This window comes from Wolffia australiana, chromosome 1 (genome assembly GCF_029677425.1).
Source record: "Wolffia australiana isolate 7733 chromosome 1, ASM2967742v1".
NCBI classification, from domain to species: domain Eukaryota; kingdom Viridiplantae; phylum Streptophyta; class Magnoliopsida; order Alismatales; family Araceae; genus Wolffia; species Wolffia australiana.
Genome location: NC_135835.1, coordinates 25,901,186 through 25,920,784, shown reverse-complemented (window position 1 = coordinate 25,920,784; position 19,599 = coordinate 25,901,186). Strand labels below are relative to the sequence as shown.

Genomic DNA, 19,599 nt, shown 5'->3' with positions numbered 1-19,599 from the left:
TTTCATATTTATGTCACTATATCATGGTGTATAAAAATGCGTTTTAATCATTTTAATATATTTTTCAATTTAACAGTTGTAACAGATTATAACGGCTATATTGGATTAAATCTCAACTCTTGATGTGTTTTATATCTGAAGATCAATCCTGCCTTTATCTGTATACCTTGATTCAATATTATTTGTTATTACTCTTTACGAGTGGAGGCTATGTGGAGGATACATAGTTTTTACTCATTCATATTTTATTCACATGCCTATTGGTTGTTGTTGTTATTTTCATGGTTGGTGAGTTGTGATGGAGGCAAACTGCAACATAAATTTTATGTCGTTCTAAAGTTTATTTGGCTAAATCAAATACAATGTAGAATTATAGAAAACTCACTCAAATATGTATGGAAGTGAGGTTTTCTCCACAGGTACTGGCCTTTAGAGAGGATCTATAGTTGAGTTAAGGTAATCTAGAATATAGGATTATATCTAACCATAAGAAATAATATGTAGTGATAGTGAAATAAATTTACAATAAAGATCAATATTAAAATAGGTAATAGAAGAATTATTTTGGGAATTTTAATTAAGACGTAGAAGAAATAAGGTGAAGAGAGGTTAATAAGAGTACTATGATTAGGAAATCATATTCTTATAATGATTATATATTTTAATTAATAGTAGGATATACATAAGAAAGGAGATAGCTATAGTAATGATGGATTCTACGATTAAGCTAGATAAATAATAGTATTTTATTTTTTTAGATTTAATAAGAAGGGCAATTAGTGATATTAATTATAATGTATTATTTAATTCTATATATCATTGTGAAGTCAAGAAATATATATACAATAACAGTTTCAGACTAAAGGATATAGGGAGAAATATCAATTATTTTTTAAAAAACCATTTTTTAAATCAGATTGAGAAAGAGAGAGAAAGCAATAGAAGGTCATAGGAGGGATTGAGAGGTAAATAGTCATATTATTATATGGTTAATTTTTAATTTATAACTATAGAATGTGGTCTATATATTTATATACTTACTAAGTATTTTTATATATTTGTTAAAAGAGAAAATCTAGGTATATTTGTCGGTGGCCTCTAGGTGTTAATAAAATGCCTCAAAGCGGCCGAACTAGAAAAATGAGATTCAGCACCAGACTGCAGCATAGATTTCTACTAAATATTAGGAGTCCTTCTTATAAATGACATATCTACCCAATAAGTTTCAGGAGATCACTAGTAGTGCCCTGATTCAAGCGGCTGAGGATGGGGGCAATGTATGTCGCCTTTGACTTCAGCTTGCATCTCAACCGCCCTCCTCTATGCTGGCATGCTTCTGGTGTGTCTTGGACCTTCCTAGGTGCCTTCTTGAGTGAGCTCCAGCCCTTCCGGACGTGTCACACCCTCCACCTTGGCTGGAAAAGCTCAAGATGGACCTCGCGCCGCCGCTAAGAAAGTGGATCTGGTGTCCTTTAATTAGGGGGCCATCAAGCCCCTTTAAAGGCTTGTGAAGGATCTCCCATGGACATTGATGGAATTGGATGGGTTTGGGATCATCTCAGGACATCCATTTCCACATCAATCCCCCCTTGGCTAGAAACCAATGTCCGGTCAGAGGACTATGGCCAGGGTCAGGGATAGATGAAACTACTCATGGCCATGTGATCTTCTTTCACAAAGGGTTAACGCCTGCGATTAAATCACAGTCGTGGATCCTTGTTAAATTCCACTACACCTCTGCCACATCACTTCTATGTCAATGGCTTTGTCAGCCATTTTATCCATTCTGATTTGCATGTCGAGGGGCCCCCCATCTTTGTCTTCCACCACGGCCAATCACAGGCCTACTAGTCATCCTTTTTTTATTTTCTAAGGATGGTGGCATGTTGGGCCATGATACATGTTCTCCTTTGTCAGCTCAACCAGCATGAGCTGAAACTAAAGAAAAATATTGTTATGATGTGGGTTTCAGGCCGGGTTGGTTGGAAGCCCACTCATCCCTGTTTTTTTATTTTCTTAGGATACTTGCTTGTTGGGCCGTAATCCATGTTGTCCTCTATCATCCCAGCCCATGCAAGCTGAAACAAAGGGTGAAGACAATTAATCCCATGTTGAAGATTTTTAAATAAACTTTCATTATATAAATTATGCATCATCTTCAACAATGAATAGAAACTCCCTTCTCCCAATGGCACAAGCCCGCCCACTGCTCTGCTGCCTGCTAAAGTAGCAGGTATGCCTCACCTAGTTTGGCCCTTGTGTGCCATGTGGCAACGCTACTTGTGCACCTGTGCTCGCCGGTTGAGGGCGGCTCGAGTGCTATGTGCTCTCTGGCTTGAGTGTTCATGTGCCTTTGTGGCTCGTTATTGCTTTTAACCATTCTTTTTATTTACATCTTCTCGTTTCTCCTTATTTTTTATTTAATAATTTAAATCTCAATTTAGCCTTGCACATTATAAACTAACGTATTTAAGGCTAGACTTAAACTCATTAGACTTAATGTTTTTAAAACACATTTTGCATGAAAATAATTGTTGTTGTAAATTATGTAAACTTTAAGAATTTAAAAAGTGTTGTTTTAACCAAATGTTTCATTTAATACATGAAATGAGAATCCATAAAATAATGAAGATAATATCACTAAAGTAATCCAAAAACAGAGATTACTTATCTTGTAAGTTTTGATGACTCACTTTGGGTTTATCAAGTTTCTTACTCTGTTTTCTTGACTCTTCTTCCTCAATAGAGATACGACAGAGAGATATATATAGAAAAGAGAGAAGATGCATAGAGTGAAAAGAGGGAAGGAGATAAGAGAGATGAGGGAGAGAGAGAGAATGCAGAGATTAGATACAGATAGACACACAGAAGAGAGAAAAGAGAGTGACAGATAAAGATAGAGAGAAAAGAGAGAAGAGGCATAGAGTGAAAAGAGGGAAGGAGATAAGAGAGATGAGGGAGAGAGAGAGAATGCAGAGATTAGATAAAGATAGACACAGAGAAGAGAGAAAAGAGAGTGACATATAAAGATAGAGTGAAAAGAGAGAAGAGGCATAGAGTGAAAAGAGGGAAGGAGATAAGAGAGATGAGGGAGAGAGAGATAATGCAGAGATTAGTTACAGATAGACAAAGAGAAGAGAGAAAAGAGAGTGACAGATAAAGATAGAGTGAAAAGAGAGAAGATGCATAGAGTGAAAAGAGGGAAGGAGATAAGAGAGATGAGGGAGAGAGAGAGAATGCAGAGATTAGATAAAGATAGACACAGAGAAGAGAGAAAAGAGAGTGACAGATAAAGATAGAGTGAAAAGAGAGAAGATGCATAGAGTGAAAAGAGGGAAGGAGATAAGAGAGATGAGGGAGAGAGAGAGAATGCAGAGATTAGATAAAGATAGACACAGAGAAGAGAGAAAAGAGAGTGACATATAAAGATAGAGTGAAAAGAGAGAAGAGGCATAGAGTGAAAAGAGGGAAGGAGATAAGAGAGATGAGGGAGAGAGAGATAATGCAGAGATTAGTTACAGATATACAAAGAGAAGAGAGAAAAGAGAGTGACAGATAAAGATAGAGTGAAAAGAGAGAAGAGGGAGAGAGAGACGAGAAAGAAGAGAGGGAGAAAGAGAGAGAAGAGATAGAAAACGAAAGAGCAAGAAGAGATAAAAGAGTGAAGATGGAGAGACAGAAAGGAGGGATAGAGAGAGAAGAGAGAGAAAATAGGAGAAAAGAGAGAGAGAAGAAACAGAAGAGAGAGAAAGAGATAGAGCAAGAAGACAAAAGAGGGAGAGAGAAAAGACCAAAGATGGAGAGATATAAAAGAGGGATAGAGAGAGAAAAGAGAAAAAGAACACAGATGAGAGAAACAACAGATAACAGAGAGAATAGAGAAGAGGGAGAGAAGAAAAAGGATAGAGATAGAAAAGGGGAATAGAGAGAGAAAGAAGAGAGAAAAAGAACACAGATGAGAGAAACAACAGATAACAGAGAGAATGGAGAAGAGGGAGAGAAGAAAAAGGATAGAGATAGAAAAGGGGAATAGAGAGAGAAAGAAGAGAGAAAAAGAACACAGATGAGAGAAACAACAGATAACAGAGAGAATAGAGAAGAGGGAGAGAAGAAAAAGGATAGAGAGAAGAGAGAGAGAGAGAGAGATAAAGAAGAGATAGAAGAAAGAAAAACGAGGAGGGCAAAAGAGAGAAGTTGGGGAGAAAGAAGAGGGCGAGAGAGAATGAAAGAATAAAGAGAAGAGAGAAGAGAGAGAGAGAAAAGAAGAGACATAGAGATGAGAGAGAAAAGGGAGATAAGAGAGACAGAAAAGAGATAATAAGGAGAAAGAATGATCTCTAATCAATGGTGGACATACAAGAGATAGAGGGAGAGAGGGAGAAGAGAAAGACATTGTACTGATTGTGGTGAATGACATAGGAGAGAGAGAGAGAGAGAGCATTGTAGACTTTTATGGATAGATGGATGGTTGAGGTTTGAGAGGAGGAGAATTGCAGTCAACATAAGGACCAGTTTAAAAAATATGCACATTAGGTGGCGTCACACGTGCATCATTAGATGAGTAAAAGTTCAATTTTACGGTTACTTTTTGAGTTTTTACTTAAAATAAGATATCCCAAATATGTTGAGGATTTGTAAGAACACTCAGTAAAGATGAAAAAACTTGGGAAGGGCATGCATGAGGTCAGATGGTTCAGCAAGCAGGAATTGTTGACCTTAATTGACGGTAATAAATTAAAATGACAGGTGGTTGATTGTGACAGACACCATGGATCTTTGACTTATTTTGACGGGTAGGAATGGGCAGATGACCAATCATCATCTGTTTAGTCTTGATCCGTCATCTGTCATCTGCCTAAGGCAGCATGTGGCAGTCATCATCTTGACCATCTCAGCATTCTGGAACTTTAAATGCATCACACCCTTGTTCCCAAAAAACTGTGTGGAGTGAGAGAGGCATGTTTAAGTGCTAACATGCGTAGTCATTGTCTACAGTGCAGAGCTCCTACCACAATACTCGACAATGGCAATAATAGCATCCGCTTCACCTTCAACCACCAACTCTCACAAGGATGTGGATAATCTTCTAACATCTCAGCCATAGTAAGAGAATCGTAGAGGTATCATTGTTGTATGTGATAGAGGACCATCAAGAATCTCCTATTCAAGCCCGCCAGCAACCGCGAAGTGATGCCCGAGCCAACACGAAGAACCCGACCTTCAAGTACACGGCTTGATGATGGATCAGGTAACTTATGCAGTTTATTTTATGCATTTCTTTATGGTATGGACATTTACTGGGCCACCTGTTTAGGCCTAGTTTTATTTTATGTTGTAATTTGTTTAAGTTGTCCCATTAGGGGAAGGTCTCTCACTTTGACCATTCCCCTAATGATCCATTAAGACATCCACCTATATATAACAGGGGGGTATGCCTTAATGGAGAAAAAAAGAATTGCATTTGTGATTTACCGTCGACAGGAAGAAGGAAGATCGTTGATGTAGCAGAAGCTGGTTGAACTATTCCTGCCTTGATTATCCTCTTCGTGAATCTCCATTGGAACGCCAGCAGTGTTTGTCCATTTTTATCTCGATACCAGCAGTGTTTGTGCATAAATTTAGTTCGTTGGTGGACCTTCACCGCCGTTTCTTTTTTCTGCCATCTGATACTTTGATCGAGAAGGGAACTGGGAAATCTTTATTCCAGAGAGCTTCTTCTTCATTGTTTGGATTTCCCTTGGACTCATTCCACGAGACGACCTGATCCACGATATTGTTTTGGCGCTTGAATTTCATCACAAAAAAAGGCTTCTTCTCATCCAAGTAGACTCCTTTAACTTCCTGCAACGGGAGACATTTATCTCATACACATTGGTCTGCCTGCTGGACAGCGACAACTTGGTGAATTGCCATCAGAGAATTTTTGGAAAGCACGACATGACCTCACCAGGCTCAACACGGAGCAACGTTTCTTGTTTGGATCGTCTACAGTTCCACTCGTCGGTCTTCTCAAGCGATCCTTCTCATCCAGGAATTTACTTACAGGTCACTCGTCTTCCTCGGTTCCTCCTTATTTTTCTACCTTAATTATCTTTTCCAGTGCCAATTCTCATCGCCTTGCCAGAGAGTTATTTTATAGGATTAGCCACCATCATTTGTGAGAATAATAGCTTTTGTTCTTGGTGTCGGACTAGACTCGCCATGGACGAAGGTTAGAACACTTTCGGGCAGTAATTGCCTTCCTTGCTTTGTCGGTGTTTGAACCGAACTATCGGGTCATCAGGAGCTTTGTTCGGATCCAGACTTCTCGTGTCACTCTTCTAACCAACTTCCTAATCAGCATCAATTGAACTACTTCTCGTTATCTTAAAGTTGCATCGTTCAATCCGGCATCGCATACTTCTATTTACTGTGGTGTAAACCAATTCGACAACACCTTCCCGTTGTTTTACATCAGTATGTGTTTCATTTAAGTAGTGGGCGTGGACCAGTAAATTTGTGTGTAAATTATGATCTTTACTCACATTTCACACATGCAAACTTTATCAAACACAACTTTTACATGTATAAAATATTACGAGTTGGTGTCGGGTGCACGAGTGAATCAGTCTAAGAGCACAACCTTTGGGTCACTTCTACATGGCATCATCTTTCTTGCCAATAAAAAAGTAATGGATGGATGACTTGACAAAGCCATTTGTACCATTAGATCAGTCGTCCGTTCGAGATGAGACATGAGTAATGATGGAAAATGATAAACAAACTGATGGATAGAAAGTATTTATAGACCTTCCCAAGATTATTTGTTATCTTTTATTCTATGATGATTCAGCTTCAAAACCAGCAAGCTTCTAGGCTGAAAACGAAAATGATGAACATAGAGGGAGAGAGAGAGAGAGAGAGAGAGAGAGAATTCGGAGAGGGATAGACAAGGAGAGAAAGAGAGCAAGGTGGATGGAGGTAGAGGGTGAGAGAGAAAGAGAACAAGATCAAGAGAGATATAGGGTGAGCAATAGATTTAGAGAGGAGATAATAGTGAAAAAGAAGAGAGAGAGAGAGAGAGAGAGAGAGAGAGATGGAGAGAGGTGGTCAGTTGAGGTGGTAGCAACAACTGATGGGTGCCTGGATAGATGGGGAAGAAATTGAGAGGGAAAGATAGCAAGAGAGCTCCAGAGAGATTATCTTTCATTCATATGTTCTATTCATCTTTATGTATCAGTGTCTAAATAAGACATGATGGAATGATGGCAATGAAGAAACCCTTGACAGATAACTGATGAACCAAAATTGGGGCTCATGCTGTGGTTTAAGGTTTCTGATTTTTACCACAGTATTTATAATATTACTTCCAAGAACAAAGCGTGTATGGGTCGAATTCATAGGAGCAAGTATAGAATAACCAAATTTTAAATTTAATTTATATTTTTTAGAATTTTTAGATAGCTTTAACAATATAATATAATTTACCAAAATAGACTACTGAAAATGAATTCTAAATAATTACAAAATGATGAGGCAATCATTTTCATAATTAATTCAAAATTTATAATGGATCTTACTTTAAGAAAATTACTAATTAATTATAATTGAATACCTTCATTGGCACTAAAATTGAGCTTGGTGACAGCAAATGGTGGTTGTGTGATATTGGTTGCAATGGAGATGGATGTGCATATGCACCATCGCAGAGGCGGAGTAACATGCATCATGAAAATTTTATAATTAGTGGTGGCAGAGGAGTATTGGGTTCTTATGGTTTGATTGAATGCTTGAAGATACTTTTTTGTGCAGCAGAAGATGTAATTATCTTATGTTGCAGTAAATTTAATTTTCTTCAACTAAATAAAATGTAATTATTTGAACTCACTCAGGTATGTATAGTGGTGAATGAGGTGATCTCCATAGGAACATTACTTAGAGATATATCTACATTATGAGTTAAGAATAGGGGCAATATGGTGATAATATGGATAATAAGAGGATTTAGTCAAACAATATAATAGGATAATCAAAAATTAATAACAAAAGGTGAGAAGAAACAAGTACTGTGTATTGTAATTGGGAAATTTTGGGATTAAGATGATGTAATTATGAGGAATAATAGGTAGAGTAAAGGAGGGGAGAATAATGGGAATACTATTTATAGCATATAAGATATTTTTATGCTATTATCATGGTTTATATTTGAAAGAGATTAGAGGAAGTGAATAAATATGAAGATAAAGTCTTTTTATTTTGGTGTAATACAGATAGACATTTAGAGAGATAGTACAAAAGGGATATATAGTTTTTAAAATATATAATATTTAAAATAAATAAAGAGGGAGGGGTCATAGATATAATACTCTTAGTAGAGTGTATATTTTTGTATTATTTATTTTAATTCACTGATATGTTATATGTGTGAGTAGAGAGCTAATTGTATTAGTTAAAGGAAGGTAAAGATTTAGTAAGATAGTGAAAATTCTATTTTTAAATAAAATATAAGAGAAATTATATATATAGAGAGAGAGAGAGAGGAATGTATGATAAGAGAGAATAATATTTAATTATATATATTAGAATCAGTTGACGGAGGTATATTAGTTAGAGAAATGAGCTGCAGATAGTAGTATTAGGTAATAAGTCATTCATGGTATTTTTATAATATAAAAGAGAAGGAAAAATAAGCAAAAATTGACGGAAATTCATATGAGCAGAAGTTGTTCAAAGAAATGCCTCAATGAGATTTTTCAAAGAAATTATTTTTTAAAATCTGATTTCAGACTTGATTCGATTCAAATCTATGCTTCAATGTTAGATGAAAATGTAGAGATCTATCCAAACGAGTACAGGAAGAGACCAGATTTTCCCTGATTTAGACGAGTAAATGTTGGGGGTGACAATCTCCACCCCCTAACTTTAACGTGCATTATTGCTCATCTTCTTGAATGATGTTGGGATTTGGGTCCACTTGGGGCTTCTTTGGCACCTCCCCAAGCTTGTCGAGGCACCTTGGAGTTGTCCCTACTCCTGAACAGCTGGGAAAAATGCAGGAACGGTCTCTCACCATTCTACTTGTTCTCAATTGGAAGATAGCAACAACAGGGCAAGAAAAACCTTTTTAAGGAATGATGAGAGGCATCGGTCCATCATTGATAACATGATCCACCTGATGATGATCTTTTGAGAGCTATAGGACTGGGACTGGTAATCCCCTCTATCAAAAACCATCGTCTAGTGGGAGGAGTATTGGGTTTTGTGCCTTGATTCAACCATGGAAAACATGACTCCATGGATGCGGAAGCGTGTTAATCAATTCATAATCGATCTTTAAAAATATATATCAAATGTACCTTGTGGGGAACTTGTTCCACCTTTTGCTGCTCTGAGATCGTTCTGAAACCGTTCACGTGTCTACCCTCTAGAAGTATACATGCGATCTCTTGGCACTTAGATGTCCTCCTCTTCTTATTCAGCTCTCCTAGAAAATAATGAAGATCTTCTCACCATGAAGACACTATCCTTGGTTGAGTGGACAAGAGAGTAAAATGAAGAAAGGGGGTGGCTCTCAAATCCGACTGGCCTGGGTGCTTGAAATGAGTGGCCCTTCAATATTTATATTTTACTTCAAATTTTCTCAAAAACTCTACAAAGTAAAATATATCCACCAATGCCCTTATGACCTTATGCGTGTGACCCTCTAGGCCCATGTATCATTCTAGTTTATAGCTTTAGTATCACAATAACAATTATTGGCCAACCTCATTAACTAACTATATCAACATATAGATTAATTAACTAAGGATCGATTTAACCCAATCAATAGGTTAAGTTTCCAGCCCGTGGGTTGCCAAGCTGTATCTCGTGCTCTAGAAGATATCCAATAGTGTTTGAACCCTCATGTAACCTTTATCGTTGATAATATGCATTTTTAGTACCTTATATGATCATATGTACCTGTTTATTTGCATTAAGTTACTCATATTTGCATGTTATCAAGCTTAAATGATTAAATCTATTTTTAGAATGTATTTTTGAATTTTATAAATTTTCTGAATTTTTGGGTTTTTTCTAACAATAGATTCTAAAAGAATATAACTTTTGAGACAGAATATGATTCTTCTGGAATTTTCTGACATTAACTTTGGAAAGATATGATTTTCTTAAGTCAAAATATATATTTATATGTATTTTTTGAGATTTTATTTTAATTAATATGGATTTTTTAATATTTTAAGCCCTTTTATTTTGCGACGCCACGTGTCGTCGTTCAATTTGTCAAACGGCGATGAATTAGAAGTGATTGTGATGATTGGCGACAGCCAATTGTTAACGGATTTAATGATTGGTTTCACCCAATCATTCCATCACTTAATCATGGCTTCGCGATTCGTGAAGCCATGATTGCAATCATAACTCACAAATCATTTTTGAATTTCTTATGCAGGGGGCGACATGGATGAATGAAAAAAGAAGCCCTTTTTTGTAATAAATGCTACGAAGACCAAGGCGCAAAAGACAAAAAAGACTTTTCTCTCTCTCTCTTGATTTTGGCGCAAGGTGACGTGGTGCAATCTCGTCCAAGTATTTAAAACAGGAAAAAAAGAATATAGAGAAGAGGCTGGCGTGGCGCACGCTGATGCGCCGCCACGTCAGCCTAATGAAAAGCATGTTTTTAAGCATTTTTCTTCTTTCTTTTTTCTCTATTTTGTCTTTTTATTCTCTCTAAGTGCACGTAGCGCGGAATACGATGAGCGTCACTTGGAATACAAAAAGTGCGGAATGCGGAGCACTTTGCCTTCTCAACGAGCACAGAAAATGATGACGATGATGAGGAGAGAGAAACTTTCAAGGGCTAGGATTTCTTCAACTTCGTAAGTCCTGTATTGCCTATGCTTGCGCCCCAGTTGCTGACTTTGTACAACTCAGTGGGGAGCGCTACGGCAACACGACCTACGCTTGCTGCTTGCTGGTTTTTCCATCATCCAATTCACAACAAATCGAATGAAACTGGAACACAATTTTTCAATTCAAACTCCAATCCGCTCTCGCTCGCCGCTACTAACGAGGTCTTAGTTGATTTCCTTTCCTTTAACTACTCAGATATTTCAGTTCACTAAGTTTTGAAAGTCCAAAGAGCGTAGACTAACCACGGATCTTTTTGATATACAACTCTGATTGAGCAGAAATTTTCAGCACTATTTCATTCCTCCTCTTTCCATCCATACTCTTTGATCTATAAATAGAGGTCTGGATCATTGTGAAATTCATCTTGAACTTTCTTCCTACTTGTGTAGGCTGATTGAAAGATAGTGAGTTTTGAGATCCATCAAGAGTGTTCTTGGTGTCCTGGGTGTGTGGGAAGAAGCATGGGAGAAGAGGGGGAGCTTACTAGCACTCATAAATCATCGTGATCCTGGACGAACGTAAGGATCCAAGTTGACGTAATTAGCGTTTATCATCGCATCTTCACTCACATTGTACTCTTTTCTCTCACCTCTTTATCATCGCCATCGTACCACTCCACATCCAACCACTATCCTCTTTCATACCGTCGTTCATCATCATGTCAGTCACATTCATTTACTCTTTTCTTTAAGTTAAATTAACATATAACTTACATATTTTTTATCAATATCACTAGCTCATATCCTCGAATCTTTTCTTCATCTATCCTCTCGTTGATCGTCACTAGCATAAGAAATCGATTCCTTAATCATCGTTTCTTGTGGAGACAATCTGTACTCATCACTAACGAAGTATTCTTAAGTACGATTAAAAATATTTTTATTGAATAATCTCAATTACCAACGACTTAGTGGATTGTCCATCATCCGTCATCGGTTACTGTATATGTATAATCCATCATCTTTGCGAGACTCTCGAATGACTTAGTGGATGGTCAAACCTTAATCCACCATTTGATTAGTACAGATATGTAATGGGAATCATTGGAGAACTCCGTCTCTAATATCCTTCCTACCCTGGCAAGAGATTTTTTGCATCATCTTCCTTGAGTCAATCTCCTCATATACTGAGGGCGGATGATCCCGCCTTGACCACTCAATCATCTTCGTGAGCTTCTTATTACATCCGAAATATGACTTGTTTGAATCCCATGATTAGAGGCTCATAAGTCTGAGTCATAATGCAGTTGTCCATTCATGAAATGTCCTTGGTGTCTTAGGCTAGTGGATCACTGATACATCCATGACATGAATCAACCTGATTGAGGTTTAGGTATAATACCATTCAGGGATTCATACGGATCAATTCAGTGAACTCTTTCTCTAAACACCACCCACTTTATGTCCTTAATGGACTTCATTATAAACATCACATTGGAATAATAATGAACATAAGATTTTATTCAATGAACTTAAATAAACATGGTGGTATGATTCGCTTGATGGCAACATAATATCCATCAAGGAGGAGGGCAGCAAGGGGTAGAGATTGATGGATCAGCCCTTGGTCGTCAGATCTCTCTAAGAGGGGGATCAAAAGTTGCTATGAAATCACAGTAGCGGACCAAATTTTAGTTTTGTTCCCCTTTTGCCTTCTTAGCATTCATCATGTGGACGATGTTGCCCACTTCAACTGCTCTAACCAATCAAAACCTACAAAAAAGAAAAGAAAGGGTGAGGTTAGATATTTACATCGGATCATCTGATCTTCTTTTAGAAGATAGGACAATTGCGCTAATACCATCACTTAAATCCGAAGAATTATGATGGGATTTTTGGACCAGCTTTGCTCAAAGCCTAGTCGATCTTCATATCTATTTTTAATTAGATCACAGCCCATTGGGCTGCAATCACAAGTACTCATCTTCTTCGGCCTAGTTTGTGCTGCTCTTCAAAACATTGGTGAGTAGAGATACATCCAAAATAGAGATGACAATAAAGATACATATAGAAATAGAGATAGAGATACAGGTAGACATATATTTATAGAGATAGAGATAGGCATAGAGATTGAATAAAAAAACCTAGAGAACAAACATAGGGATAGATAGACATACAGATAGAGATCGAGATCAAGATAGAGAGAGAAGATTGAGAGAGAAAAGAGGGAGAAACAGAGATGGAGATAGAGGCCAAAGAGAGAAAAGAGGGAGAGATAGATATAGAGATAGAGGCCAACGAGAGAAGAGGGAGAGAGAAAAGAGAGAAGATGGAGAAAGAAAAGAGGGGAAAGGAAAACAGCAGATAGAAAGAGCCCGAGTGAAGAGAGACCAAATAAAGAGAAAGAAGAGAGAGAAGAAAACAAGATAGAGAAAGAGAGAAGATGGAGAGAAAAAAGAGGGAGATATAGGGATGGAGATAGAGGCCAAAGAGAGAAGATGGAGAGAGAAAAGAGGGGAAAGAGAAACAGCAGATGGAAAGAGCCCGAGTGAAGAGAGACCAAATAAAGAGAAAGAATAGAGAAAAGAAAACAAGATAAGAGAAAGAGAGAAGAGAGAGAAAATGAGAGAAAAAAAGATATAAAAGAGGAAGAGAGAGAGAGAGAAGAGAGAAAAGTGGGTGAGAGAGAGAGAAGAGAAAAAGAGGGAGACAGAGTTAAAGAAGAGATAAGAGAGATAGAGAGAGTATGAAGAGATAAGAGAGAGAGAGAGATAGAAATAAGAGAGAGAGAAAGACAGAAAAGAGGAAGAGAGAAAGGAAAAGGGGAGAGACAGGGAGAAGAGAAAAAGAGAGAGAGAGAGAGAGAGAGAGAGAGCGATAAAGAAGAGAAAAGAGAGAGAGAAGAGAGTGATAGAGAGAAGAGAGATAGAGAGAGAGAAGAGAGTGATAGCGAGAAGAGAGATAGAGAGAGAGAAGGGAGTGATATCGAGAAGAGAGATAGGGAGAGGATAAAGAAGAGAGAGAGAAGAGAGAAGAGAGTGATAGAGAGAGAATAGTAAAGAGGGAGAGATCGATGAGGGAGGAAAGGGAGATAAGAAAAAGATAGAAGAGAGATAATAAGGAGAAAGAATTATCTCTAACAGATGGTGGACATACAAGAGATAGGAGAGAAAGAGAGAGGAGAAACATAAAGAAATTGTACTGATTGATAGTGAAAGACATGGATGAGAGAGAGAGAGAGAGAAATTGTACTGATTGTACACTTGAATGATTGAGGATTGATAGGAGGAGAGTTACATTCAAAGAAAGGACCACTTTAAAAAATATAAATCTTAATGACACAGTGAGATGTGCCATCATCAGATAACTTTAATTTCAATTTTAAATCTATTTTCCCGTATGTTTACTTAAATAAGATATTTTAAAACTCTTGAGGCTTTGGAAGAAAATAGGATTCAGAAAACAAAAAAAAGTGGGAAGGGCATATCTGGGAACGACATATCTGCCATCAGATGAACATTGTATGGTGAGAAGTCTTGGTTTGGCATACATCAATTGTCACGTCAGCATCGTTGAACTTCATCGAGGCTATCAAATTTGGCTTTTACATTAAAGGGTAGAAATGAACTGACAACTGATCGTCATTCATTTCCTCCATATCCGTCATCAGTCATCTGCATATGGAAGCATGTGACAGTCATTATCTTAAACTCCACGGCGTTCTGGGACTTCCAACACGCTCCCTCATCGCTACGGAGCTCACGAGTGACACATTTGTAGAGCAAGAGAGGCGTGCGCCAACAAGGATTCCCATTAGGAGTTGTCTACGTCATACAGCTACAAAAACACTCGACAATGGCTATGATAGTCCATAGTAGGAGGACCATCTCCTAACAACTACGGCATATGAAGCGACCTGTGATGGTATAACTGTTATATGAATTTCCTTTTAGCAGTGGGCATGGACAAGTGGGCTACGTGAGAAAATTGGGATATTTACACTCATTCCCCACATGCAAACTCTATCGAACACTAATCTTTTACATGAATAAAATCTTCCTTGTCGGCGTCCAGTGCATGGCTGGATCAGTCTAGAAGCACAACCTCTGGGTCAGTTGTACCCGGCATGGTGTTTCTTGATGATAAAAAAATGGTGGATGGATGATGGTTGATGGTGATGGACTGAGGCAACCATTTGAGATGCAACCATCAATAGGGATGCAGAACGGATGACGATCTACACCCGCGTTGACGTCATCTACCCTCGACATTATCATTGTCGTCATCTGACATGGCAAGAAGGTAATAACATCAACTAAATGGACATTTTCACAAGGCAACCCATGGGGCCGACAACCTACCAAGTTGTCAGATTTTCTCCTTTTCCCGTGCATCGTCTTTCCCTGTGGAAGTAATCCGCATGCAATGGTAGAAGACTCGACAGGTACTATACGGCTTTAAGAAAAACCGTTATTGAGATTGAAAATACCCAATCAGCTGATCTTCACTGCTGCGGCAGATCTCTCCAGTAGCTCCTCCTCGAGCTGATGCGCCTCCAGAGCCTCGATCTCGTAACGGACATCTTCGAGGAGGTCATTTATGCAGGTCACGGCCTCCTGAACGCCTCTAATGGCGTTGTTGAGGGCCTCGTCATACGCCGCATCAGCCTCCGCATCCTCGACGCCATCTGCCTCCGTCAGCTGCCGGATGTGGATGCATTCATGGCCATCTGAGACTCCCCTTGGGCAGCTCTCATGGCTCACTGGCTGTTCTGACGGCCGCCCAGCCTTCTTCAGCATCTGGATCTGAACCGTCTGTGAATTTAAGTCGTAAGTTTATTTCCGAATCATGAGATTGTCGGCAATCTCAAGAGATCACCGAATAAATGTCAAGAGATCGCACAGGTAAATCAAGGAAATTATTTGAATCGGAGCCATTGATTGACAAGGAATTCTTGATCTGTTCAGGAAATTGTTCGAATCATGAGATTGCAAGCTATCAACTGGTGAAAGTAGGAATAAAAATTAAGATCTTCCGCATATAGTTCATAGAAAATGTTTAAATCGACAGGGTATTTTTCATTTTCTTTGAAAATGTTTGGACTCATGAGATTGTCAGTAACAGAAATAAAAATTATTCCAATCTGAGAATTTGTTCCACAGGGAATTTTCATTTCTTTTGGAAAGTATTCAAATCAGGAGATTACCCGTGATCTATGGTTTGATGACAGAAAGATAAATTTAAGGGCTCATGCGGATAATCCAAAGAAACTACTTTAATGAGACCCTTTGATCGACAGCGATATTTCAATTATCTTGAATCAGAGTCTTCTCTTCAACAAATGATGATGGCAGTGGTCGTAAAACAATTACGACGTCGGAAAATTATTGCACATATTATAAGATGAAAAACCAACCATTTGTAACTTCTGTTTCTCCCGTTCTTGAACAACCTTCAAAATGGCAGCCAGATCGGCCCGGCACAAATCTGAGTTGGCAAGCAGCGATTCCATTTCAAGAACCTGCAGTAAGCAATCTTTCAAAAGTACTATCTTGAGAGTAATGATAAAAACCTAAAACTAGGGTAATGTTTGACTCACTTTTTGGGAGCAATCGCTGAACTCTGCCGTGATTTCTGCGCATAGTTTTTGGTAAGCCAACTCTCCACTGCTGACCATGTACTCAGAAAACCCCCTGTGACAACAATTAATAATGAACAATTCATACATTAACAACATAAATGTTGGAGAGCATATGAACATAAGAAGAACCTTGATTTAGGTTTGTGTCAAGAAGGGGATTAGAAGGGAAGGGTAGATGTTCCTGAGGTTGGAGAACAGAAAGGAATGATTGGAGGGGGAGATCAAATGGTGGCAGGGATCGACCGGGGACAAGCTGGCTGACGGTAGAGTGTAGGGTTGACGATCGAAGGAATAGGCTGATAAAATTCCTTTGAGAGAGATACTGGCATTTGAAAGTATCGACTTAGACACTTCCTCTATTTGTCCTCTATGGGACTCTAACACGTCACCATCAGTGAAGTACCAAAGAAAGAAAGAAAGAAACCTGTCAATTACGACGCTGTCATTAGTTCTAAGCCATGAAGTCCAACAATGTCACAAGACATGGTTGTCAAGGTATAATAAAACACGTGAGGTTTCATGAACGAAGATGTTAGGTTCTAGGCCAGGATAAATCACTAGCGATAGGACAAAAATCAGTACCTTCGTAGTTTTGAGTATGCTTCTGCTCTTCTTCGCTGAACTCCAAGGAATTTTTTCAGGACATCGACCAAATTCATAGATCTCCAACCGGCATCAACATCCATCCCCTTCCTCTCCATTTGGCCATCCTCTTCACTTTCATCAAAAGTTTTCATGCTTGATCCTTGGCTTCTAATAAAACGCTAGAAATAAAAAAACAAAGAATACTTTCAAGATGTGTAAAAATTTTCTCATGATCACAGAGAGCTATAAAGTTTTTGAAAACAAATAAGCAGGGCCCTCAGAAATTGAACACATTCAGTTCTGAAAACGTTTTGCCTATTATTGAGGCAACTTCGCACCCAGATTAGAACTGTCGGGCAATTACTTCTCCAGCTTTTCTCATCAATGTTATGATGGCATCTTTCAAAAAAGAATCAAACTTGTAATGGCACATCAGTTGGTAGGGGGTTCTTTATGGATGACTTCTCTGTATTTAGAGAAGATTCAGAAGAATATAGAGTATAAAACATGAGTTTGGATTGTGCAAGGCAAGGAATTTGGTTTTAAGATCCCATTTTATGGCAAGGAGTTGTTTAGGGTAATATTGCAACAGAACGGGCTCTAGAAATAGACAACTCTAGAGTTTTTTGGGGTAATATCTAATTCGCAGCCACAAAAGCTAGAGTAGATTCTTATTAAGGTGAAAAATTCTCATAAATATGACTGTTTTCAGTTGTTCTCATTATTAACTATTTCCTCAATTTCAAAAAAAAAATTATTAACTATCTCCTAACAATTCAGCAACCAACTAGGCTCTTAGGATCATCTTCTTAAAAACGAGAAAGTTAAAAATGAAAATGTCAATGTGACCCGAGTAGTGTTTTCAAAGGATCATCATCCCCGTTGTTATCATCCATAGATTGGTGAAAATGATGATTTAACATACTCATCGTCGTCCCGCCACAGAAGAATGATGATGACGATAATGATTTCGTCATCCTCTCCGGTCATCTGAGTGAGTTTAACAGAGAAAGGATGTTGATAGGTCATGACAGGCCAAAATTGTCATTGTCATCCTACCTTCGGATGAGAGGCTGATGATTTTATCATCTAAACCCATAAAAGGAATAGAATAAATTTTCATTTAGAGCCTCTCCTCACATCACAACTACCTTTTTCAATCTTAGATACAACATAGGGAATGGAATCATGCTTGTCAGCCACAAACTATGATCTGCCTTCCAACATAATTTAGTTTTACCAAAGAACGTGTCAAGAAAGGAAAAGTGACTAGATTCTCATCCTTGAACATTGAAACAGATAACTCGTAAACCCCACTTGAAACCCAAAGATTAAGATTCATGGGAGGATTTCCCAAATCAATCCGCACGAACACAGCTTAAGGAAGATCCCCGCTTCATTTATCAGGCATCTCCATTTTCATTTCAAATTAAAATTTCAAGACGAATTCCCGATTCATAGCAGCAAGGAAACGGGGCCGTTTCTTCCAATACATCACACGTTTGTCATCACATGCAATAACTCGTTCCATATTCCCTATTTCCCGATTTGTTGAGGGAATTTCCCTCCGCGAACAATCAAAGAATATAGAAATTACTACATGGTGCAATAACAGACAAGAAGATGCAGCAAAACCTAGATGCATGCACCGATCGATGGAGAATTAGAACAAAAACAAGGTAAGGAGACCAAGAACAACCACCAAAATCGATTGGTTACCGAATTTGCGCACTGCAAGTGCTCAATCGATCACAAGAACAGGTCGTCTTTCTAGCGCCTCTGCTCTCTCTCCGCCCAACTGTTCAATATTTCAAAAAATTGTATATATATTTCTAATTGTTATTGTATATCTTAGTTTAAATATAAAAATATATATATGATATTTTCAATTAAAATTGTTCTGTTTGAGTATGTTATAAAACTGGTTTTGGATACTGAATATTAGCAGAGATAATTTTGATACAGTAGTAGTTGTTAGTGATTCTTAACAGAATAATCAAGGATATTTGACATTATAAATGATTTTGACATCTTGAACTTACTAAATTTTGATTTTGACATTGTATTTTCATAATTTGGGCATCAAATATCTGAAATGGTATTTGATATTTTAAATCAATTAATAAATAAGATAATAATTGTATCCGATTATTTTAAGCCAAATTTAAGACGTAATATGAGATAATTACAAATTTATAAAATAATTTAAATTGTGTTTAGAGTTTCGATGGATTTATTCGGTTGTTTTGAAATGAACTTAAGGTAAATGATATTTCAAATGAAATCTGATTGTTTAGTTTGGCGGGCATGCAACACGAATTTAAATCACTAGTTCTAAAATTATACTAGTTTAATATGGTATTTAAAAATGGACATTAGAGATTTAAGTACGACTTGATATTTCTTGTCACATGTCTACATCAGTTTTTTCCTTGGGTGACAATTAAATAGTAATGTTGTCTAAATATTCAAATTAAATTCACAATTATTTGTCCACCTGATGTAACCTAAAAAGCCTGCTTATTTTGGCCCATTAGAAACTGG

General features: G+C 37.7%; 1 protein-coding gene across 3 annotated transcripts; it reads right to left on the bottom strand.

Annotated features, from left to right (window-relative positions):
* Positions 1-15,116: 15,116 nt before the first annotated feature.
* Positions 15,117-18,876, bottom strand: LOC144712562 (DNA repair REX1-B protein). 3 transcript variants are annotated; one of them, XM_078586843.1, is made up of 5 exons: positions 18,775-18,876; positions 17,053-17,234; positions 16,429-16,522; positions 16,246-16,350; positions 15,117-15,643 (listed from the first exon to the last, which is right to left on the bottom strand). In XM_078586843.1, the coding sequence occupies exons 2-5, from the start codon at positions 17,205-17,207 to the stop codon at positions 15,323-15,325; spliced, it is 675 nt and encodes a 224-aa protein (XP_078442969.1). In that variant the 5' UTR covers positions 17,208-17,234; positions 18,775-18,876; the 3' UTR covers positions 15,117-15,322. The 3 variants fall into 3 exon arrangements, with proteins under 3 accessions (XP_078442969.1, XP_078442970.1, XP_078442972.1); XM_078586844.1 differs by having other exon boundaries at positions 18,755-18,864; XM_078586846.1 differs by having other exon boundaries at positions 18,758-18,850.
* Positions 18,877-19,599: the final 723 nt, after the last annotated feature.